Consider the following 23524-nt stretch of genomic DNA (forward strand, 5'->3'; position numbering starts at 1 on the left):
TTAAAATCACCATCACCAAGAAATAATGTACATAATTTTGGACACAGAGACTGATCACTGTAGTACTGTGGTATGGGGCATTTACCAAAAATCTAAGAATGATACCAAATGGGTATTAATTATCTATAGAGATGATCTATCTTGTTTAATCTATGATCCACCAGTGTTTGGAAAGTTGTATGTAATAAAAGATAATTAATTTATAACACCTACTCGTTATTTAGAGATCAAAGTAGCTACTTCATTCGTCACTCAAATAAAACAATGATGAAATTACCTTACTTATCAATGAAAAAAGTAAATTTGTTGCTTCCATATAACATAAATAAAAAAAATACGAGGGTAGTTCTCTAATTTCTAACCAATTGTTGACTGAAAAACAACAGAAATATATAGGAAATTTAGTGTATAGACATAAATGCTAGGATACAGATACTTTAATCAAGATGAAAAAAAATAATAATATAAAATTGTATTTAGAGAAGTCAATTATATAAATGTCCGAGCAAGTAAGAATATGTAATCTAGATCTAAAATATTAAAAACCAAATTGTGACTAGTTAAGATTTTAAATAATATAATCTATTAGGATATTATTTTTTCCGATTCATAAAATTGTAATTCTTGACCCCCTAAGGTCCTAAACAAATTCTAACATATTATATAATGAATTACAAACAAAGTCACCTGTAACCTTTGTTAAGTTAACACAAATATTAACTTCATTTTTTTTATTTTATCGAGAAATAAGATTTTTTTGTTTGGAGAGCTACAATACAAATAAATACAGTTAAAATTGTTTTTATTTAATGAACATTTAACATGTATGTAAAAAAAAAAAATAAACAATTATAAAAACTCATTATTAGCCATCATTGAATGTGTAACTGTAATTGAAAACCAACCAACAATAGTTTTAATTGAAACTAAAAATGGGTCAGAATACAATTTTGAACAATGGTTAAAATGACAACATTATAATCATTTCAATTTTAAATCATTATAATGTATAGTAAACCATCAATAAAACAATAAAATAGTAAATATCTAGCACACATCACATACAATTTTAAATAGTTGATGTAAAACTGAACTTATTATAGTAACAATAAAAATAATATTTTAATCAGTACTGAACCGAGATTGATAATTATAACTTATACTAGTCTATAATATTATTATAGTTTAAAACAATTAGTACAAATAATAATTTCATACATCAATGAGAAAATTATTATTTCTTAAATTTGTATTGTTTTTGACATTTTTTTTATCTATATTGTCTACAAACTTAAAATATTGTGAAAATGGTAATGTAGGAACATAACATTGTACTTAGGAAATATTTCATTGTGGGTTCATGGCACATCTTTTATTTCTAAAACTTTTTTTCTGGATTTTTTATTTTTATTTTCTATTCATGATATTTTATTCAACATAATAATATAATGTTTGCATCAGCTGTTACTTTGATGTTTTGATTTATAGGAAAATTTGTATTTAATGCATATAAACCTACAAAAAATAAAAAATAGACGTAGTTACAATGAGTATTATAATAAGCTAAGAACAGAAGAAAATTTTGTTATATTGAAAATTGACTTAGTTTATAACAAAATCATTTTTACTTAACTCTTTCTGAACTTAATCATATTTTATAGTATTATACTTAATTCATTTAAAAGTTCAAATATAGATGTCTATTGTAATATTTAAATACAATTTAAAATATAAAAATGATCAAAATAGCAAAAATTCATTTAAAATAATAAATTTAATTTTTTATAAAAATAATTTTAGTGAATTGAGCGATAGGATTGAAGTGTTATAATATGATTTTATTTTTATTTTTTAATTTTAACAAAATATTTCAGAGATTTACTTTAATTTCCTCCTGTTCATAACTAATCAGAAATAATATTTATTTCTAAGCTATAAAGCATAATAAAGTATTATCAAAATATAATATACATTGTAAAATTACTCAATGTACAAAAATAAAATATTAATATAAATACTAGGCCTAAATATAAATTATCGAGATATTTTCGGTGGAAAGTAAAAGTATTTCAATATTTTAAAAACACTTTAAAGGTAATTGGCGGTAAAATGTACAGTTTAATAAAAAATATTTTCTTAGTGAAATATTTGGAAAACTTATATTTACTTTTCTACCTATTTAATTTTTTTTTTGTAGTTTACATAATAATATTAAATATCCTCATTTTTCAAAAGGTCAATTATAATACATTTTATACAATTAAAAATTATTTCATACAATTATTTTATGGAGAGCTATACTATAGAAGATTTGTAGACAGTAAATAAAATTTTAAATAAAAAAAAATAACAAAGGATAATCCAATATTACTTTTTAATATTAATTAATGATTAGTATTACTGTATTAGTTATATCCAAAGGGTAACCATATCCAAACAAATGTGAAGTAAGTAAAATATAAGATATGACCTTTGTATTGGATCACACTGAAATTTGCTGTTTTAATTGGTTCATATTGTTATGCATTCTTTATAGGTATGGGCCTCCCTATATAACTGTATGGTAATATTACAATAAAATACTAACAAAAATGCATCATAAAATATTACAAATAATATTAAAAACATTTATAAAATATATTATTTTATTTATAAATATTCTTACTGCAAAGTATTACAAAATTCAGCTTAATAACATTAGTTTAACTGACAAATGACAGCTGATATATTAAAAAATATTCATCTTAACATAATATAGCCACCTTAACAGCACAATTGAGATACACTGGCTACCACAAACTAAGTTAATTTGAATTGACATATCCATGTTGAAAGAGATACTGAGTAGTAGAGGAACTGGATCACCAATGCATTGAAACATGGACGTATACATAAAAGACAAAAGAGTGCTAATCTAGACATACTAGAAGTATGTTTAAGACATTTCTAGACAGGGCATATGTATGTACCCAATAAATTAAATAGGAGTACTCAAATTTTGGAAGCAATAAAACACAAAAATAAAAATATTATTAAATCATTTTCATTATTATTAAAAAAATAAAAATATTATTCAATTCTTTTCATTATTATTACAAAAAAAATAATATACAATTTTGAACTTCAAATTACTTTTAGTTATTTAGATGTATATTAATAAAAGATAATGTTTGTGTGTGTGATAGCGATTGATAACAAAGTCTATGCACTTGTGGTTCTGAAATGTAATAAATCCTGTACCCAAGAATGTGTATCTTGAAGCCAAATATTTAAATTATGTACTGTAAAGATGAGGGCTTACATAGGGATGTTTTGGCTCACAAAAATGATTTTTTTGTTTGTATAGGATTTTCATTTGTTACAGAAAACAAAATAGTTATTATAATTGAACATAATTTTATACCTAGTATTTATACTCGGTAAAACACACATAATTGGCTTATTCAGTAAAACTAGGTACTTAGATTAACATAGTGTATCTTGAAATGGGTCGATTAAATATTAATCCACAATTAATTTAGGTTATTGTTACTTCCGAAAAGTAGCAAAAATGAGATATGTGTTGTAGTTGTTAAGGTAGCAATATGTATAATATTAAAATACCAATCTATTTAAAGTGTTTATATGTATATTGTACAAATCAATAAAGGACCCAGTGTTTAACACCTTAGTTGCTACTGGCCCAAAGATAAAAGATAAAATCCTCAAAATACGCATTCCATTAGCTATCACAAATTCAAAAAGTCATACAATTCTTTGGAACTTGCATTGTATGCTATCCACCTGGACTTTGATCGCATTATATGCTATCTACCTTTCGGTTGATATCTACTTTGTACTGAGACTGATATTGCAGGTATAACTGTATAATTATAAGCATCTATAATACATTTTACACATATCATAGTTAGTAGATATATGACTTACAGTTTGACTCGTAAAAGTTGTGTGTATTTGAATTATTTTCAAATTTAATTATTTTAAGTTGAATCAAAATGAAAAATTTTATTGACTTTTATAGACATGTTATTTACAATGACAAAACTTGCAGCAATTTTTAAAAACAACATGGTGTTTTGCCCACTTCTAAAGTATGACAAAAAATAAATTCAAATAATGAAGTATGTGGAGGGACTATTAAGGAATATATGAAGAATACTAAAAAAATGATGGAGAATGTAAAGTTATTATAGAAAAGTGTTTATGTTGTCAGAAGAAAAGATGCCAAATAGAGTATTAGATGTAGTCCATCAGAAAACAAAATGAATTCTTTACTTATGTTGACATAAATGGAAAAAGTGTCAAAGTAAAATATGGCATAACAACACGTGGTGCCACCATCTCATGTAGATAGCATACTGCACAAGTTCCAATTCTTTATTGTTTTGAAATCACTAGCTATTATTTGACTGTTAATCATTTAACTTGGCTTTGTATGTTTGTGATTTAGCTAATGAAAATTTAAAAAAATTGGACGATCAAAAATAACTATTTTATAAAATTATTAAAAATTAAGTACCTGTTTTAACTTACTATTACCTATTTAATTAATGGAAATTTTCATTTCCATTAATTAAATCAGAACAACTGTTTCTATAGCAGTAGGTACTAGGTACCAGTGTGGCAATATTTACAGGTAGACTGCATGCAGAATTATAGCTGCCTGTGCATTATATCCATCTAGTTTACAATTATTTTTGTTAGTTTAACAACTTAACTTTCAACAAAATACAAAATATTTAAACAATATAAAATAATATTTAAAGTAATAAAATATATATATAGTAATAAACCTGATAGATTTTCCATCCAGTAAGAATAAGAATTATTTCTGAGTAATCTGTAATAGTTACTAGGCATTATTGAATCCTGAAATGTTTGAAATATTTCATTATTTGAATTCATAGTAAACTAAAATAATATCATTTTCAGTTATTTATATTTAATTTGTGATAATATGTCACATTATATAATATAAAAATATTTATGACAGGTGACATCAAGTGATATGAAATGTCTAACTAAATATTAAAATAAGCTTAATTTAATTATTGATTATGACGTAGATGGGAATTCCTCTCGTCCACCCCAATAAGTAAGATTGGGCATTCTTTTAGAAATATAGTACTATAAACAATAACATACTTATATTGCAGTTGAAAAATATTGGAAATCGAGCATTTTTTGTACAAGTAATTAAAGTTAAAATTTTGACAAAATTCTTCAAAAACTTGAAAGTTTGGAAATTATTTTATAGTTAAAAAAGTAGATGTTCCAATATTATATCTAAGAATTAATAATTTAAAACATTTCTTTTTCATAGGTAGTTAGTGTAATCATAAAATCTATAAAATATTATTCTACTATTATACTTTATACACATAATTACATTTTCAAATGAGATTTTTTGGCATAAATTAGTCTAACCCACTGTAATACTAAAATCAATTACTTCAATAGTAATAATATCATAAAATATACTTAAAACTATCAGCTGATACACACAGCTCAGAATTGGTTAAACAGAAAAAAAAGTCCTTGTGGGAAAAAAATATATAAAACTAGGAACATTTTAAATAAAGTTTTGTCTTCAAAATTTTTTAAAAGCTATAGTCCAAAATATTAAGTTACAATGATGATAATTAATACAATGGGTTTGTTTTAGATAAATATATGATATTTTTTATATTTTGTAAAAATTTTCCTGACAAGTCATCCAAGTTAGTGATATATATGTCTTAAGGTTGCCACACACTGCAGCAGTAGCGGTGGCTGTGGCGGTTACGGCAAAATAAAGCGGGACAGAATTTTACCGCCACCGCTGCAGCGTGTTTGCGACCTTTATACATTATTTTTTAATAATATTATTGACTACAATTCAATGACATGTTAATTTTAATAATTATTTTATTATCTATTATTTTTTTTAAATATATCTTTTGACTTTTTTTCCTACCATCCTCAGAACCGTTTTCGTTTTAAATTATTGAATTCAGATTTATAAAATTCATTAAAATGACATCTCTAGAGTACAGAAGAGCTGTACCTACTTAAATTTTATATTTTATACAGATAATTACATTTTATTATTGTGGATATTTTCAGCCAAAATTAATTGAATCGGCTATATTACAAATAGTAGAATAAAATACTTTAATACTAATAATATAAAATTAACTTAGTACTATAGACTGAGAATTCAATAAAATAAAGTATTTAAATTTTCAATTTGTTTAAATATCTATTAAAACAAAACATGTAATTATATTTATAGAGATAATCAAATATAAGTATCTACATACCCATATTGAGTGATTGCTCGAACTCTTGGAAGTATTTTAAACAGATACTTAGTTATTTTGGCATTGAGATCATTTGATTTCCATTTAATCCATGTTGTACGTTGACTGTTTTAATTGTAGAGTTTACTTTTTCGTGCATACATATATTTGTTGAAAGTTTACTAGAGCAATTTTTAACTTGACAAACTTCTCCATGTTTAAGTATTGATGTTGTAGATATATTTGTATGAAGTAGTGATGTTTTATTATGTCTATTATGTTCTGAGGTACTTACATAAAATATGTGTGGAAAAGATTTATTTTCATGCTTAATTGAGAAGGGAAATTTCAACAGGTCATCAGGTTTTGATGGCACTGCAGTTGTGGCATCTTTAGCTTCATGAACTTTAATTTGGTTAGATTCATGTATTTTTTTTAATTCTTTTTTTTGAGGGTCATCACAATTCATACTTAGTTTTGAGGATCTTGTAATTCTTGAATGAACAATACTAGAAGTATTCATAAATTCACTTTTGATTGATCTAAGTTTTTTGCGTGAGTCTTCAGATGTTTTAGACACAGCAACAAAAGTATTTCTCGTCTTACGTAATTTCACACGGTCAGCTATTGATAATGAAGGTATGTTTGTTGGAGGTGTATTAGAATTATATTCATAATGCATTTTCAATTTCCTGGGTACAGAATTTTTTTTACATTTAGGTGTTTGTTGACTAAGAACAGGAATGGGTTTTTTGAACCAGTCTTTCGATTCTTCAGGAAAGAAAGTTGAAGCATTTTTTTTACGAGTAGATGTTTGATGACTTTGAACAGGAATGGGTTTTTTGAACCAGTTTTTCGATTCTTCAGGAATGAAAGTAGAAGCATTTTTAACACGACAAACTTTTGACTTGCAATTAGGCATTGCCTTATTTGGTTCTTCAATTTTTAAAGATCTTGTATGAACAATATTTGGAGTATTTATATTTTGAATTGACATGGAGCTAAAGAAAAATAAAGTATTCAAGTTACAACATTTTATTTTATCAACCAAAACTATATATTATATACATATTATACTGCCCAACTGACATTTTGTTATTATAAAATATTTAATAGAATTTAAAGTTATGCGTTATTTCAACTAGCTATTGAATTATCTGATTGGCATTTTTTTCTGAATGGGCAAGTATAACATTTCTTCCGTACATCACGGAACATGAAAATAAAATGTTTATTTTGAAATGATATCGTCCACGTTTATGCAAAACACACCAAGTTCAAAAACGTGATAGTTGAGAATCAGCGTTTGAAATTTTTCCAAATTTTAATTGTATACCATATGTAACCAAATTTGTTTTTTGCTTGTTTTAATTGATTTTCCTTTAAGCAAAGTAGTTATTTATAAATGGTTATAAATAATTTGAGTATATGACACTGTGAATGTATATTCTTTCTTATTATAGTGAAAATACAAATTATTAAGGTAAACTTGGTGTTTATTTGCTTAGTTTGCATGGACTTAGTGCGGTATTTATGAGTTGTTGGTGAAAAATAATCAAAAGCAAAATTAATTAAGTCTGTTTTAGCATGTAACAAGTGAACTTAGTGTGTTCTGTGTATTAAAGAAAGTATCAAATGGACTTGTTGAAATTTTAAATTATTTATTGAATACTTTAAAAATTATATTAGGACTTGATTGAATGTAGCATATTGAAGATTTTAAACTGCATTATGTCTAATAATAAATTGGAAAAATCGATTTTTGGTCTTAGTATGTTTTGCATGAACGGGGATGATATACTATGTATCATATCAAAATGCTTATAAAAACATATATAGTAGATACTGCTTATAATGACACCAGTTATAGTAGCAAATTATTTTTAATAACAGTTATTTTAACACAATGTTGTACATTTAATTCTAAAATAATAATTTAATTGATTTAGTGATTAAATATTTTTATCTTTACTTTTTTTTACTGTATGTAAAATTTATTTTTTATTTTGGTCAATTGAAAAATAATATAATTTGAAAACAAAAAAATGTTTTGATACATAGTAAATAATGTACATAAATCAATATTGCATGAATTAAGCAATTCATTGTCAAATTATTTTTAATATATTTTTATTAACACATTGTAAATTTGTAAAATACTAATTATTGCATCTCAACTATATTCATTCCAAAATCTGTTTTTAATATAATGCAAAACTTTGTTAAGGGGATTGGAATCGGTGATTTTCTGTCTTTGTCTAACACACATACAACATAGCATTATAGACGTGTTCTATTTCCAACGCACCAACAGATATACTGAAGCGATAAGAATTCTGAAAACAGATTTGAATTTGTTGTCAAGTCTTCTTAAGATCACCATTCCCACACTTTTGATTTTTAATTTAATCTTCTCCAAAAATTAAAATATGTAATTTTTCAATTACTTTGTTTTAATGTATCGTTTTTAGGATTTTGAAGGATGATATCAAAAATGTGGTAAGGGCGATCTTGAGAAAACTTGACGACAAATTCAAATTTCTTTTCAGAATTCTTATCGCTTCAATATATCAATCAGTACATTGGATATACAAAACGTCTATAATCCTATGCTATACGTGTATTAGACAAAGACAGAAAACTACCCCTTCCAATCCCCTGAAACTAATAAGTAATAAGCTTCATACCAGGTTGTATATTAAGCAATTTAAATATTTAACAAATCAATAGTATTCTAATTGTCACTTAAAAATGATGCAATGTCCCATGTTTGATTTATTATATTTCAGTTACCTATAAAATTAATCAAATATTCATGCAATCTGATACCAACATTTTTAATAGAATAGCAGTATTATTATATCTAGTTTATTCAAGTTAACTTGATCTAATTGAATCTCGAGTGACCACGGATGACACATAATATATTTGGTTTAAAATGTGTTTTTTTTATTTATAATTCATTGACAGATTATACTATTTGGATACCTACTTAAAATAATTTATTTTATGATAATTCACTTATTACCTTGTATTTTCAGCCGTAGTTAATCCACTGGTAATTGGTTGGACCATTTCATTACTGCTATTGGTATTTTTTTTTGTGGATTTGTTCACTAATGCGATTAAATTTTCAATTTTAGTGTCACTTAATGAATAAGAATTTTGACGTACTTTATTTGATGCTTCTTCTAACAAACCTTCTAATTTATCAGCATCTACAGCATTTATAATAGCATCAGTTACTGAACTAAAATAAGTAATTTTAAGAACTGCAGGTATAAAAAATAACTTCCAACACTCAATTATATTGGGATCTGTATGAGAGCCTTCTCCGATCAATTCTGATATTTTATAATAGCACGAACAAAATGTATCAGATTCTAAAGTTGTTTGGATTTTATTGTGACCAATATTTTCGTCTTTTATAACTCCCCATTGTAATTTTTTAAGTTTTGCCAGTAGAACATTACTCTTCTGAAATATATTGCTACCTAACATCTTGAGACCAACGAATAAACTTAAAATAATCATTAAAAAACCATGTTCAAAGTCAGAGTCGTCAAAAATAGATATTAAATCAATAATATTCGTTTTCAGTATTTTGTCAAGTTTTTCAAAATAATTTATGTACAGAACTGCCAGCTTATGAACATTTTGAGCTATAACATGTTTATCTTTCCAACTTAATATCAAGTTGACCCGTGATATACAATGCATATTTGCTAACATGATCATAAATAATATGTTGTTATTAATAACCAAAGTATCTTGAAAATTTTTATTGAAGTATTTTTTATGTAATTGTTCAAAACATAACATTGTAAGTTTTTTGGTCCCCAGTGGTGGAAAAACAAAAGTTGAATTAGTTTTTGAAATATCTGATTTTTCTGTCTCAAAATTGTTAATTTTAGTAAAATTGGCATTTATTGTATTTACGTTACGTACTTTGATTTTACCAATTAATAAGTTAATATTTGTTACTGATTCCTTGATCTCTTTAGTTTCTTCTTTCTTGTCAGGGTTAATTATTATACATTTTTCATTATTTGAAGGCTCAACATCATTTTTTATGTTCAATTTATTAGATAGTATTTTGAGATGAAAATTTTCTGTTTGCTGTAATTTTGAATATTTAAGTTTCGATCTAAACGTATCCCCATTTTTTGACAATATCAACCTTGGGATTTCTAAATCTGTTTCTTCAGTTTTAAATTTTTTATGGTTAGGTTCTCCATTAACAAGTTTCTCTGTTTCTCCATTTTTCAATTCTATACATTCAGGCACTCCATTAGTAAAACCACAATTATTCTGTTTATTTTCCATCCATATAGGAATCCTAAAATATGAATAACATTTTATTATATTTCTAAAAATATTAATTATATTTATTTATTATTAATTAAACTACCAATCAATAGGCATTGGATAATACATTCCAATTATTATTATTATTATCGCATAATGCTCTATGGGTAATAATAAATATTTAATTAAATAAGAACCTATTGAAAATGATTCAAATCCAATTTTTTTAAGAAACAACACTTTAAATAGTGTACTAAAAATTGTGTTTAATTATTATAGTTTTAACTAACATAATAATAATTTATTATACATACGAAATTTTTTCTAAAACGACACATGGTTCATAATAAGTAAAGGAATCCACCATTGATCTCATCGATTCGGCTGACTTCATGTTATTTTGTTAATATATCCTATAAAAAAGGATCAAGTTACATTATTAAGTCTAATTTGTTAGAAAAACCAAGATGAATTTATTAAGTTATAAATAAAATTAATTTAGTTTAAGTTTAGGTATTCTAATTTTTTTTGATATTAATTTAATAAAAAACTTGAAATAATTTTGACCCACAAATAATAATTTGAAGAATTACTTTCTTATATACATAGAAAAAAAATCTTCCATTCTCCAATCCTAATCAGTTATCACATAATTTCATAGTTTCTTAAGTTTTTTTTTGGTGTTCTAATCCACAGTAACAACTACAGAAGGACTAACAGATTTACAGTATGAATGTATGATTTATCTAAGAAATAAGGAGGCCTCTATTCCTAATAATTATTAATATTTAATAATGAATATTTTTGATCTTCATTATAAATATAAGATAAATTTGTGAAGTAAAATTATTAAAATTAGTAAAATTTCAAAAAGTTTTGGACAAACATTCTGGGTATTATGTAAAATTTCTAAAATAATAGATGGCAAAACAGATTTGTTTGATTGATTTCCTGAAGCTATAGAAACTATCGATATTGTTAACTTTAAGTATGCACCGGCCAACTCTGTAGACGCGGAGCGGTCATTTTCAGCTTACAAAAACATACTTTCAGATTGTCGAATATCTTTCAAATTCGAAAATATATCGAAAATAATTCTTATACAGTGTGATCTTAATATTTAAATTATTTAACTTATGTAACATGTATTTTAGTTTATATTATATATATATTTATAGTAATTTATTTTTATCATGCATTTTTTTATAATTCATTTTGAATTAATAATAACCCCTATTTTACGTATATTTTTTTGCATATTTTTGTTGAAAAAAAGGTATATTTGATATATTTGAAGATTTTGAAAGTTTTAAATGCATATTTTAATGAAATTTTAGTCATTAACATCCGAGCTCTACTAATTTATATTAATCAATAAACCTTTATAATTTGTTATAACATGGTTCAAAAGACTAGATTCAATATTATATCCATTTCATATTTTTATAGACTTAATATAAACATTGTTATAACTAAAATATTACTCTTAAGAATCTTGAATAAGTACATCAATAATTTGCATTGAAAAAAGTGTGTTTTTAATTGAAAATAGAAGTTTGTAACACCACAGGAGGACACTTCTTTAGATAGTATTAAAAATCTTAATAATTTAAAAGTGTGTTCTATAAGTATATTTATAAATTCAAAAAATCAGAATTTAAATAAAATTATTATTGATTGAAAAAATGTAGTTGATCATGATTGGTGAATGAACAAAAATAAATAGGCAATTAAAATCAATTAAACTTTTACCTTCAGGATTAAAATAAACACCTATTAACTATTCTTAGAAGCTACAACATTAAATAAACAAAATATTTATACTTATAACTTATTTAAAAATTAAAATATTGCAAAAAAATCATGTGAAAACCAAGTAATGTATTTACCTTTAAGTTTGATTATAGATAAATTCACTATATTATTAAAGGTTACTACACTAAATTGAAACTGCTGAACACATTTTTCTATGTTGTACTTTTATAAGTGGAAGATTCACATGCAGCTGTGGTGTCCTTTTTGGAATGCTTAGAACTTTTAGTTGGAAATCCTAGACATATATTTTGATGATTACACAAACATTTCATAGAAAAAGAAAATCTAAATAATCAAACAAAATACAAGATTTAAATGAATTAGAAATATCTAATAAAATTAATTAAGTTTCCTAACATAATGATCAATACAAATTAAAAATTCATTCATATTTATTCTATTGTTTAAATTATAGTCTATATAAATTTGGTAATAAGAGGTATATTTCTAAATGGTTCTATTCTACTTTTTATTACATCTCATCTTCTCATATAGTGCAACTTTTGACATATTACTTATGATTTATTAGCAAAAAATATATCAAGAGACTAGGCTGTATTAGGATTATCATAATAAATAAATAATGTAACTTATTTAAGTGTTATTTTGTCAGCTGTAATATGTCAAAAATAAAAAAAAAAATAATATAAATACAAACAATAATATCTGTAATATTTGTCTTACAGTTTATTATAAGTGTATAATTTAAATAGTCATAAGTTGTTACTGTATGTTCTATATTCATTTATAATAATAATGAAATACAACTTTAATAATAATAATTATTTTTTGTTTATTTCATTTAGATAATTAATTAATTAATAATTTCTCACAAATTGTACATACTAGGTACTTATTAAATATTAATTCATCATATGTGGATTTAAGGTTCCAGCTACCACTTAAATTTAGTATATAGTTACAGCATATGAATCAAGTAAATACCAATGAAATGTCATTATTTTATTAGTTTATAATTGAATAATATAATATAATTTATTATTTAATAAGAAAATATTATTTTTATATTAAATAATATTATTTCCTCCTTATTTATGGAATGTACATAATTCTACAAAGAAAAACACAGGTAGAACAGATAATATAAGTGAATGTTTCAATAATAAATTTAAAACTTTGGTAAGAACTCAGCATCCAAATATTTGGATGTTCATTGAAGCACTACTAAAGTCAAATTCAATGGCAATTAATATATTATTAAAAATTAAAACAGGTACGGTTTTTTTTACAAAAAAAATAAATATGAAAGACGATTACAAAATATGTGCTTAAATATAAAAAAAGAATCAGAAATTAAATGTTTTTTACAAAATATATCATTTTTATGTCGATATTTTTAGACTATTATATTTATATAATTTTTTTACGTTTTATTATACAATTTTTAATATATTTATGAAAAAAAAAATGAAATTTTTAACCTATTGTACATTTTTACTTATATACAAATTGTTTGTTTTATTATATTTCTGAAAAAAAAAATGTAATTTATAGTATAAATTTATAAAGTTAACTATAGTATAATTGATTATATTTATGAAAAAAAAAATATTATATTATTCAATAATAAACTTAAAAAAAAAAAAATGGGGGAAAATGTCCGCATCGAAAATATATTGGGGGGAAAATGTCCTACTATGCCAAAAACAGTCAGGGGGAAATTGTCCGCCATTCCATAATTCTATTGTCATTCTGAAATATTATTTACCATCTATTTGCTATAATTAAGGTAAAACAATAATATTTTACAAGACAATAGATAAACTTATAAATTAAAATGATTCTTGATTTAACCATAAATCATTATAATTAAATAATTCAATTGGAATTATGATAAAATTGAAGATAGAAAATATCTCAGATATTCCAGATGGTATTTCAGTTCGAGCAATTCATGAATAGTTATAATGTTATAAATTATAATGACTTTAAATTAGAATTGGTATTTTTTCTAACTTCTATAAGACTTAACAGTAATTGGTGACAAAACCTATTACAAGTTTCAATTGTGATTGGATACCTATTATTTTTTTGTTAAATTATTAACGTTTAGTAGTTTTTTTTGTATCTATGTTAGAAGTATTATTTTTGAATTGAATTTACATTTTGCTTATGATTAATAAGTAGAAAACCATTATGAAATTTAGATGTATGTACACAAATTTTCAATTTGTATTTATGTATTTGGTGAGTGAATCAATTATGCTGCACTTGATGTTGATTTGTGGAAGGGCCTACGCTTATAACACATATACTTTACAATACACAAGTACCTACAATTTTGGTGAAAAATGATTTATTCATTAAAAAATAATTATATAAAAAATAATTTATTTAATTTTTGAATAATGCTTTTTCAAACAACTGGATTGGAAATTCAAATGTGTTGATTTGTATTAAAGTTATTTAAAAAAATAATAAGAATCTGTGCGTTTAAGTATGACAATCGATAATTGGTTTAGAGTCTTACCCACTACTTTTTTGTTCTATCCAATATTATGGCAATTGCTAGGTGTCACAGTTAGTTGCAAAATATGAAGTTACATATCATTTTTTATGGTGTTTACCTTTTGTGTGTATACCTATGTGATGAAAACACAGAAATTCGTTCACAATAGCATAATTAAAAATTAGCAGTGGGTAGTTTGGCAATGGAAATCCAAAACCAATAGCAGACGGATGAACGTTAACACAACAAAATAAATTATTTTAACATAAATTACAACTAACCATTACCTTGCAATCTAATGAAAAATAGTACCTAAATTCTTAGATGAGTCTAATGATTAATGGATAAAAATAGTTGGTCGACAATTGGAAGTACCTACCTATAAATTATAATAAAGATAATGTTACCTATGTCGTAAAATGTAAACTATTATTGAGTTGAGATCACGAGGCGAATTGTTGTATTCCATTCTATTGAATTCCATGTCTGAACTCGTAACGTCTGGTCATAGGAAAATAGACAATAATTTGTAAGTCTAGTGCCTTTAAATTAGATTATTATACGTAATCACAGTGATAATACTATTATATCATTGCCCATTTTGTGAAACACGGCTTCTGGAAGGCGATGCCGTGTGTCTGTTTTGCGTAGTGCAATGTAACACGAGAACAAACGGCCAAGGGACATCCGATTAACATGAGATTACAGATGACGGCAGTACAACTATCGTGCATTGACAACCGACTATAGACTAATGGCTACCGCACTCGCCTCGGACGCTACATGAGACACCGTTTACCGTGTTGAACGCTGGCTCTTTTCCCGGGGACCCGTCGTGCGGGAACAACTTGCTTAACAGCGCTAGTTGCTGCAGCCTGTGCGCCGTCGTGGTAATTCAAAACGTGACGTCATTCAAAACGTGACGTCATTCAGACGTTGCCAGATATTGTTTTTGGGTTTTTATCTTTACGCCCTTTGTGTTCGGGTCGTTACTCTCTCCTCTTCAACGGCATCAACTTTTAACACCCGAGCTGAATAAAACCCGGGAATTATTGATTTCTCCGTCGACTGCCTGCGCCGCCGCTACGAGTTGTTTGGAGAGAGCTGCTCGACTGGTCCCACTGATAATAATTAGTGGATCGGTCGGTAAAATGGAAAGGAGTGGGAGACGTACGCTGATGGTCTTTGTGTTATTTAAGCATACCTTTTTCCTGTTATTATACACACTAGTTGCCATTTGGTGGTGATTATAATTGTTATTGTTATTATTATTCAGTATCATCGCGGTCAGCGGTAGTTGTCAATATTAGTAATGGAACCGTAAACTGTTTGTCGATAAATACCGCTTCTAGTCCATTTACTACATTTCACGTTTCAAAAAAATTTCGACGACCGGACGTAAAAAGAAAATACCTCGACAATGCGAAAAATGAATTGGAACTTAAAATATTAGTTATATTTAGTTATAGTTAGAGTTTACTTAGTCATATAACTTATAAATTATGATTGTTGGCAGTATTTAATATTACCTAGGTGATATTTGCTTGTACCTACCATGATAGTTGTATACATCTACTAGATTGCAGACACTGTCTGTCTAGTTGTAATTAGTACTCAATTATATTAAGCACCTAGTACCTACCTACTCAATAAAATCGAGCACCCGGTCTGGAACTGGTTTTGTAGCCCAATATGTTGACCGTTTTAGTATCTACACACATTCATTCACCGGTGCTGGTGGTTAGTCCCACAACCAAGACTAATAAATTGTACTCGACATTCACTACCTGTCACATGGCTGACGGTAGATGCGCATAGTACCAGGCAGTGGCGTACGCAAGGGGGGGGGGCTAACGGGTGGAAGCCCCCCCCCATTGCCCGTATTATTGTATTATTATTATTTTTATTTTTAAATCTACCGACGATTTAATATAGTACATATCTAAGTGTGTATTTCCCCATTTATTACAATCACGGACTAAGATACCATATATTAGTTATATTATTACTATAATTAATATCTTTAATTGTGATGACGACCACAATCCATAGATATGTAGATATCTATAATCTATGATTACAACCGAACGTACTATGTTACCAACAATCCGAACAACGTCAATCTATAAAAATAGCCAACATTCCGATTTCCGATAATTTTTCGACTTTCGTTATTATACATATCAGTCATCTATGTAATTTTGGAAGTTTTACAATAATTTTCAAAAACGTCACCTAAGCGATTACAGTTATTAGATTGGACTAAATAAAAATGTTTAAACAACAAAATGGGCAATAAAATACATTTAGTCCAGTCTAATAAGTTTAAAATATATTTACACTATTTACAGTCATTGTAGTTTTTATTAAATCATAGCCTTATACCGGAGACTAATAATTTCTAATATTAGATGTATTACCAAATTCATAATTATAAGAATACTTATTTATACTTATATTTTTGTAAATCTACATTATTAATTTTTAAGGAGGTATTAGAGTTGCTCTGTACACCATATTTATGTTTCACAACATATATGATCTAATAAATCAGAGGTAAAAAAAATATTTACATATCTAAAAGGGTGTTTCTAATTTAAGGATATCACTAGGTAAATCCATTTTCAAGCCCCCCCCCCCCCAATGTAAAATCCTGCGTACGCCACTGGTACCAGGCATGGATTAACGTATAGGCAAAGTAGGCATTTGTCTAGAGCGCCGAAGTTTTAGGGGCGCTCGAGACGAGAAATAATATAGAATATTAGAATGACATATTTATGGATAACATAGAAACTAACTACACACACACACACACAAAAAAAAAGGTCAATATGTAATTGAAAAAATATTATAATATTATGAAATAACGTAGACATAATACTATTAATAAAATATATTAGTTATAAAAATACGTAATTCCCCTCCAATTATTTAAAAATAAATGAAAAGATGTGGCCTGTGTAGCTTTTGAGGCAGCGGTATGTTGTTTAACAGGATAGTGGTTATATAATGGTAATATACTAATATCACATAATATATGTAACATCTTGTGATAAATAATAATAATAATATTGTTCCGTACGTACCACAGAAATACAGAATATCAGTAATCAGTATTACGTGATAATACCAGATGTTCTGTGATAATACTTTTGGTGAGGCATTAGATGGAATCTTTCCAAATGTAGAAATAATTTTAAGAATGTATTTAAGTACTGCTGTTTCTAATTGTACGGGAGAGAGGTCGTTTTAGGTGTTAAAAAGAATGAAAAATTATATGAGATCTTCAATGAAAGATGACCGTTTAAATGCACTTTCTCAATTAAGTATTGAGTCAGATTAATTAAAAATACTAAATTTAGATGAAATTATAAATGATTTTGCCACATTAAAATCAAGAAAAAAAAGTTTCTCTAATAAGTTGTATATAATAATTAAATATAATATAAATTTCATAAATGTATATTCATAGTTCATACAGGTACCTTAAAAAAAAATATTGTAATATTTATAAGTTTGTAACATTAATTTTGTGTATAAATATTTATAAGTTGTATTTAAGAAATACATACAACATACATAATATAAAATATGAGTAATGAGGATGAATAATGCCATAAAATTATTGAGATATCAAAGACCTGCTAACCTATGAATTATGAAGTGAAACAATTATATACCTAGTAGGTATTAAGAATAGAAAAAAATTAAGTGTATAAAGTAACATGAATCTTTTAAGTGCGCCTAAATTGTTTTGCCTAGTGTATAATTTTGGCTTAATCCGACCCTGCATAGTACAATACATTTTGATAATGGAAGTACTACTCTCGCCAGTGAATAGAAACGGTTTCTATTCACTTGTCTGTCGATTAAGCCGATTTCTGTACTCAGTGTTTAGATTGGTATAGTACTCGGACGAATACTCATCTCCAGTAAACTGAGCTTTAATGATTTAAAGAATATAATATGACCTACGTCTAGAACATTCGGTTTGTCGCTGGTTCACGGTTCACCCAATTAAAGAATTTAAAAACAGGTGATCGTGTGTGCGATTTCTATAACTATGCAAGAAACAATCACTCTACGACGTTATTGTATGATATATGTTTTTTTTTTAATTTTGTTACAAACAGATAATTATTTCAAACAAAATATGCCAATCTTTTGTTAACTTTGCCGTTTGGTGACACTCGAATTGCCCCCCAAATTCAGGTAGGTAATCGTTTTTCACTCGAATTGCTTTCGGGTGTTTTCGGAGGCAATTCGAGTGTACCCAAATAGTCTATTCGAATTGCCTCCCATAATATACCTTAGATTATCGATAGTTTTTACTATCGATTATATCGATTTCCATAATTTTCAAAAATATTATTTTAAGACATACAGTATTTCCCAGGCAGATTAATTTGCCAAATGCAACAATCTTGTCGATCATTGATTATCAGTTAAAGATTAGTCCGTCATCACCGTTCAACACGGTCAGTTTCGTAAATACCAACTACACACAGTGTTATAAAAAATGAACGTTATTAGGGAAAAAGGCAAAACAATTTTAATTTGTGATGGTTTTAAGTTTGGATTCCAAAAAATTTAGCCAATGATGTTAAGCGATGGACGTGTACAAAAAAATATGTTCTGCTTATTTAAAAACTAATAAGTGTAATGAAATCCAGTTCGAAAATAGTAAATTTATTTATTATACGTATTATTATTTGTTATTATTACACCTGACAGTCTATTTATTAAAATATTAATTTAATGTATTATTTTCTCAGTTTATTTAATATGTAAAGTTATACCTAAATTGATTAATTTTAACTATCGTAGGCCATTCTAGTGCAAGAGGGTCACTACTTTTTTTTTCGGGAGGCAATTCGTGCAACCTTTTAAATCACGGGTGGCAATTCGAGGGTCAGATAGGAGGCAATTCGTGAGCGCCCATACCGAATGACATGATAAGACTTCTGAAAACTGATCTGAATTCGGAAGTATGCATAGACATATTATAAAACAACTAGATAGCGGACTGAATCTCATAGGCACGTTAGTGTCGTGCTGCCATATGCCAACAGGTAAATTTTTACAAAATATAAAGTAAAGATAATACATCTATACTAATGAAAATACATATAACGAATCTCTTTTTATAGTTTCGTATAATAGTAAACATTTTAAACATTACCCTGTTGGCATATGGCTTCAAAATTATCCAGTCGTACCTACACTATCTAGTTGTATTATATGACTATGGGAATATGTCTACATGAGATCGATCAGGCCATTTTTTTTATAATTTTATAATTTATTCTTACACTCCGATACATTTTATTTGTAAATTTAAAATTCATACAGTTTTAATACTAATTATTCGAAAATTAAATTATATATCTTAAAATGTAGCTTGGTCGATCTCAAGAAGATATATTGACAAATTCAAATTAGTTTTTAGAAGTTTAATTGCTATAATCAGGTCCATCGGTAGGATAATAGGATTGATAAAAAGAACGTCATCGTCATGCAAATGAGCATACATTATTTACCACGAACGCGTACGACGCCGGGCGGTGATTTGTACATGCGCATACAAGAACGCTCCACTATTTTATTTACATACAGTTACACACATTAATAATTACTTTCTACGCACCCATTTAAAAAACCAGAATGTATGCAATTTTCAAATTGCCTATTTCGAATTCTTTAAAAATTTTCCATTTGCAAATTGGATACCGACTGTTAAGGAGCTTAATATAGGCAATTTTCCATACGCATTCTAGTTCTATCTATGTTTTTTGTACAGTAAGTGATCATTAGTGTGAGTGACTGTGTAAAATAATTAGCGGCGCGCCCCTGAACGCGAAGCCCGTTATGTCTATAACGCACTGGGTACTCGAATAATAATTATTAGGTTCTTTTTTTTGGTTACAAGTGTTAATTTTTTGCTTATCGTACTAACTGACTTATTTATCCGATAAAATAACTGAAATCATATTTTAATTCGTAATGGAATTTAATCAAAAACGGCTTTCTTACATTTTTATATTAATTTTTTAATTTTAATTGTTAGATAACATTTTCAAATTCTTAATATTCAAAATTTAAAAAATTTAATTTTGAAGGACAGAAGTTTTATTTCAAAAAATTAGAAAAGCCGTTCTCAAGTAAACTTCACGAAAACTGCAAATATGTTTTAAAATGGTTTATTCTATAACTGGAATAAATGGTCCGGTTTGAATAAATAGGTCTAATTTGGTAGATAACATGGGCGAGATTGTATTCCCTTAAATTATATCATTAAAATTGCTTATTTTATTGGTGTATTATAGTTAATTTTGATAAAATAGAATGTATATTATGTAATCTGTCATAAATGGTAATAAAAAAGGGTATTTGTGTTATCAGCATTAAGTCCATTAAGTAATCTGTTAAATTATATAAGTGTATGCATTATTGGTAAGATTATGAAAAGTACGAGTCAAGTTTTTATAAATCTTGATAAGGACTAATAATACAAGTATTTACTTCCACAGAAAATATTGGTATGATAAACAAAAATGCTGAAAATGAACATGGTTATAAATTTATCGTACCAGATCAATGGTTTCCAAACTTTTTTTCATCAAGGGACATAATTACTAGGTAGTTATAATTAGTCAAGGCACACTTTGAATAAACATTGTCTATTTTTCAAAAATTAGTACTTCAGACGCGGAAAATGCATTAACAGTAGTACAGTAGATACTTGGACGCACGCAAATAGAACGATTTTATGTATATTGCCTATACTGATCTCCTTAAAAATAGTCTGCATCGAATCTTATATTAAAATATTATATTTACTATCTTTGCCTGTTAGTGATTATGATTAGGCGCGCAATCCGTTTACAATAACATCAGATGCTAAATCTAATTTAGGACCAATTTAATAGGATCAACTTTAAAAACTTCAATCTTATCGTTTATTGAAATTAAAATGCAAAGCACCCTAATTAGTACTGTGCCACCAGTTAATGTATAGGAACTAGATAATTTATGCAACAGTTTTTACGGAAGTCGAAAGAACTACTTTGGTTGGTTAAATAGGGCACAAACTAGTGGTTAACCCCTCCCCTTCCTCGTTAATACGTCACTGAGCGTATTTATTTCAAGTTTTAGACCTAAAAGCCTGATAAGATTACGCATACTTAAAATAATTGGATTTAAATTTTGTAAAATGATTTGAGTTGATCGAACTTTTTCCTAGGTTATTGTGGAAATGTATTTTTGATATTTCATTAAAAATTATTCTTAAGTATTAGTTGAATTTCTTAATTTTTTTGTAATTTTTAGATTTACTTTAGCGTCTTTTTTAAGAAAAATAAATATATTCCACAATATCCTAAAAAACACAAAGTTAAGTACAAATATTAAAAAAAATTGAAATCCGATCATTCGGAGTTGGTGTACTTTTGTCAGGCTTTTAGGTCTACATTGATTAAAATAAGTTTCCTCGTTGAAACAAAATATTTTATATCATCAAATGACTTGTGCATGCGAACTAATAGTTGTTTCTCAGAATAACGTACCACTTTAGAATATGCGGGTAGTAGTGGTGGCGTGTGGACACTCACACAAATATTCATTTACTACTCCCACAACAGTCGTACGTGACTTCAGCAGTTAAATTAATTGCCTATGGTTTACTCCTTGGAAACGGAGTATTTCCAGCCACTCAATGTGTTTAAGAGGACGTGATGACCAGTACTGATGACCAGCATGTATGAAATAAAATGATTGTTTTAATAATGGCGCGAGAACTGAGAATATAGGTACTCAGTTTGCAATACTTACAAGTAGTATAAAAAAATACTCGTAACCGAGAAAGTAGTGCAGTCAGTGGTTCTAAAACTTTTTTATTCACGGAACCCTTATGTTCCTAAAAAAAAATACGGAGCCCCAAAAATCAGAAATTTCTATTTGAGACGACAACAATTCATTATATTGGTTCGGTCCAAATAATATTGAATATAAATATAAAAATTTAACTAAGAATTATAATAATAATTTGAATTTAATTAATATAGATATTCCCAGGGCGCCACGGAGCTCCTAGACTACTTTAGCGGAGCCCTAGGACTCCGTGAACACAGTTTGAGAACCACTGATATAATGTGGTGGCAGCTGGACTTGTATAATAATATAATACAATACAAGGCGGTGGTATACGAGCGACGAGCGTACGGCGTAGTAGTAATAATAATATTATCTATAGGCTGCATTATATTGCGTAGTAGCGTAGTACACACTGTACTATTGACGTATTGCGTCCAGAGGGTGGTCACCCTAAAACCGATGTCCCCGTCAATGTGCCGAACGCACCATACATTTCGGCGGCCAACCGATAGCTGCAGTTGCAATAAACCAGTGTGGTAGTGATCGTATGCATGTTGTAAAATATTGTATCTACACATTTAAAATAATCATCAAATGTTATCATTGATTATTCTCATAATAGTGTTTAATGTCTATTAATAGGGCTGGGATTTTAATGCCTTAAAAATCACAAAAAATGCACTAGGTATAAAAATTAATTTAAATTATTATTTAGTTTAAACCTTCAACATTGGAAAAACAATTTTAAATGATACTATATGGTAGTATATTATTTTCA

At 26.9% G+C, this 23524-nt stretch overlaps 1 protein-coding gene across 1 annotated transcript; it reads right to left on the bottom strand.

Moving 5' to 3' along the window:
* Positions 1–2362: 2362 nt before the first annotated feature.
* LOC149062057 (uncharacterized) lies at positions 2363–15973 on the bottom strand. Its single transcript, XM_089217353.1, has 7 exons — positions 15282–15973; positions 12479–12639; positions 10904–11002; positions 9310–10620; positions 6303–7282; positions 4794–4869; positions 2363–4680 (listed from the first exon to the last, which is right to left on the bottom strand). Exons 3-5 carry the CDS (start codon positions 10981–10983, stop codon positions 6355–6357), a joined length of 2319 nt encoding a protein of 772 aa, XP_089073479.1. The 5' UTR covers positions 10984–11002; positions 12479–12639; positions 15282–15973; the 3' UTR covers positions 2363–4680; positions 4794–4869; positions 6303–6354.
* Between the last annotated feature and the right edge of the window lie 7551 nt (positions 15974–23524).

Source organism: Diuraphis noxia, unplaced genomic scaffold (assembly GCF_037042655.1).
Source record: "Diuraphis noxia isolate RWA-SAM2 unplaced genomic scaffold, SU_Dnox_SAM2 contig0001, whole genome shotgun sequence".
Lineage (NCBI taxonomy): Eukaryota > Metazoa > Arthropoda > Insecta > Hemiptera > Aphididae > Diuraphis > Diuraphis noxia.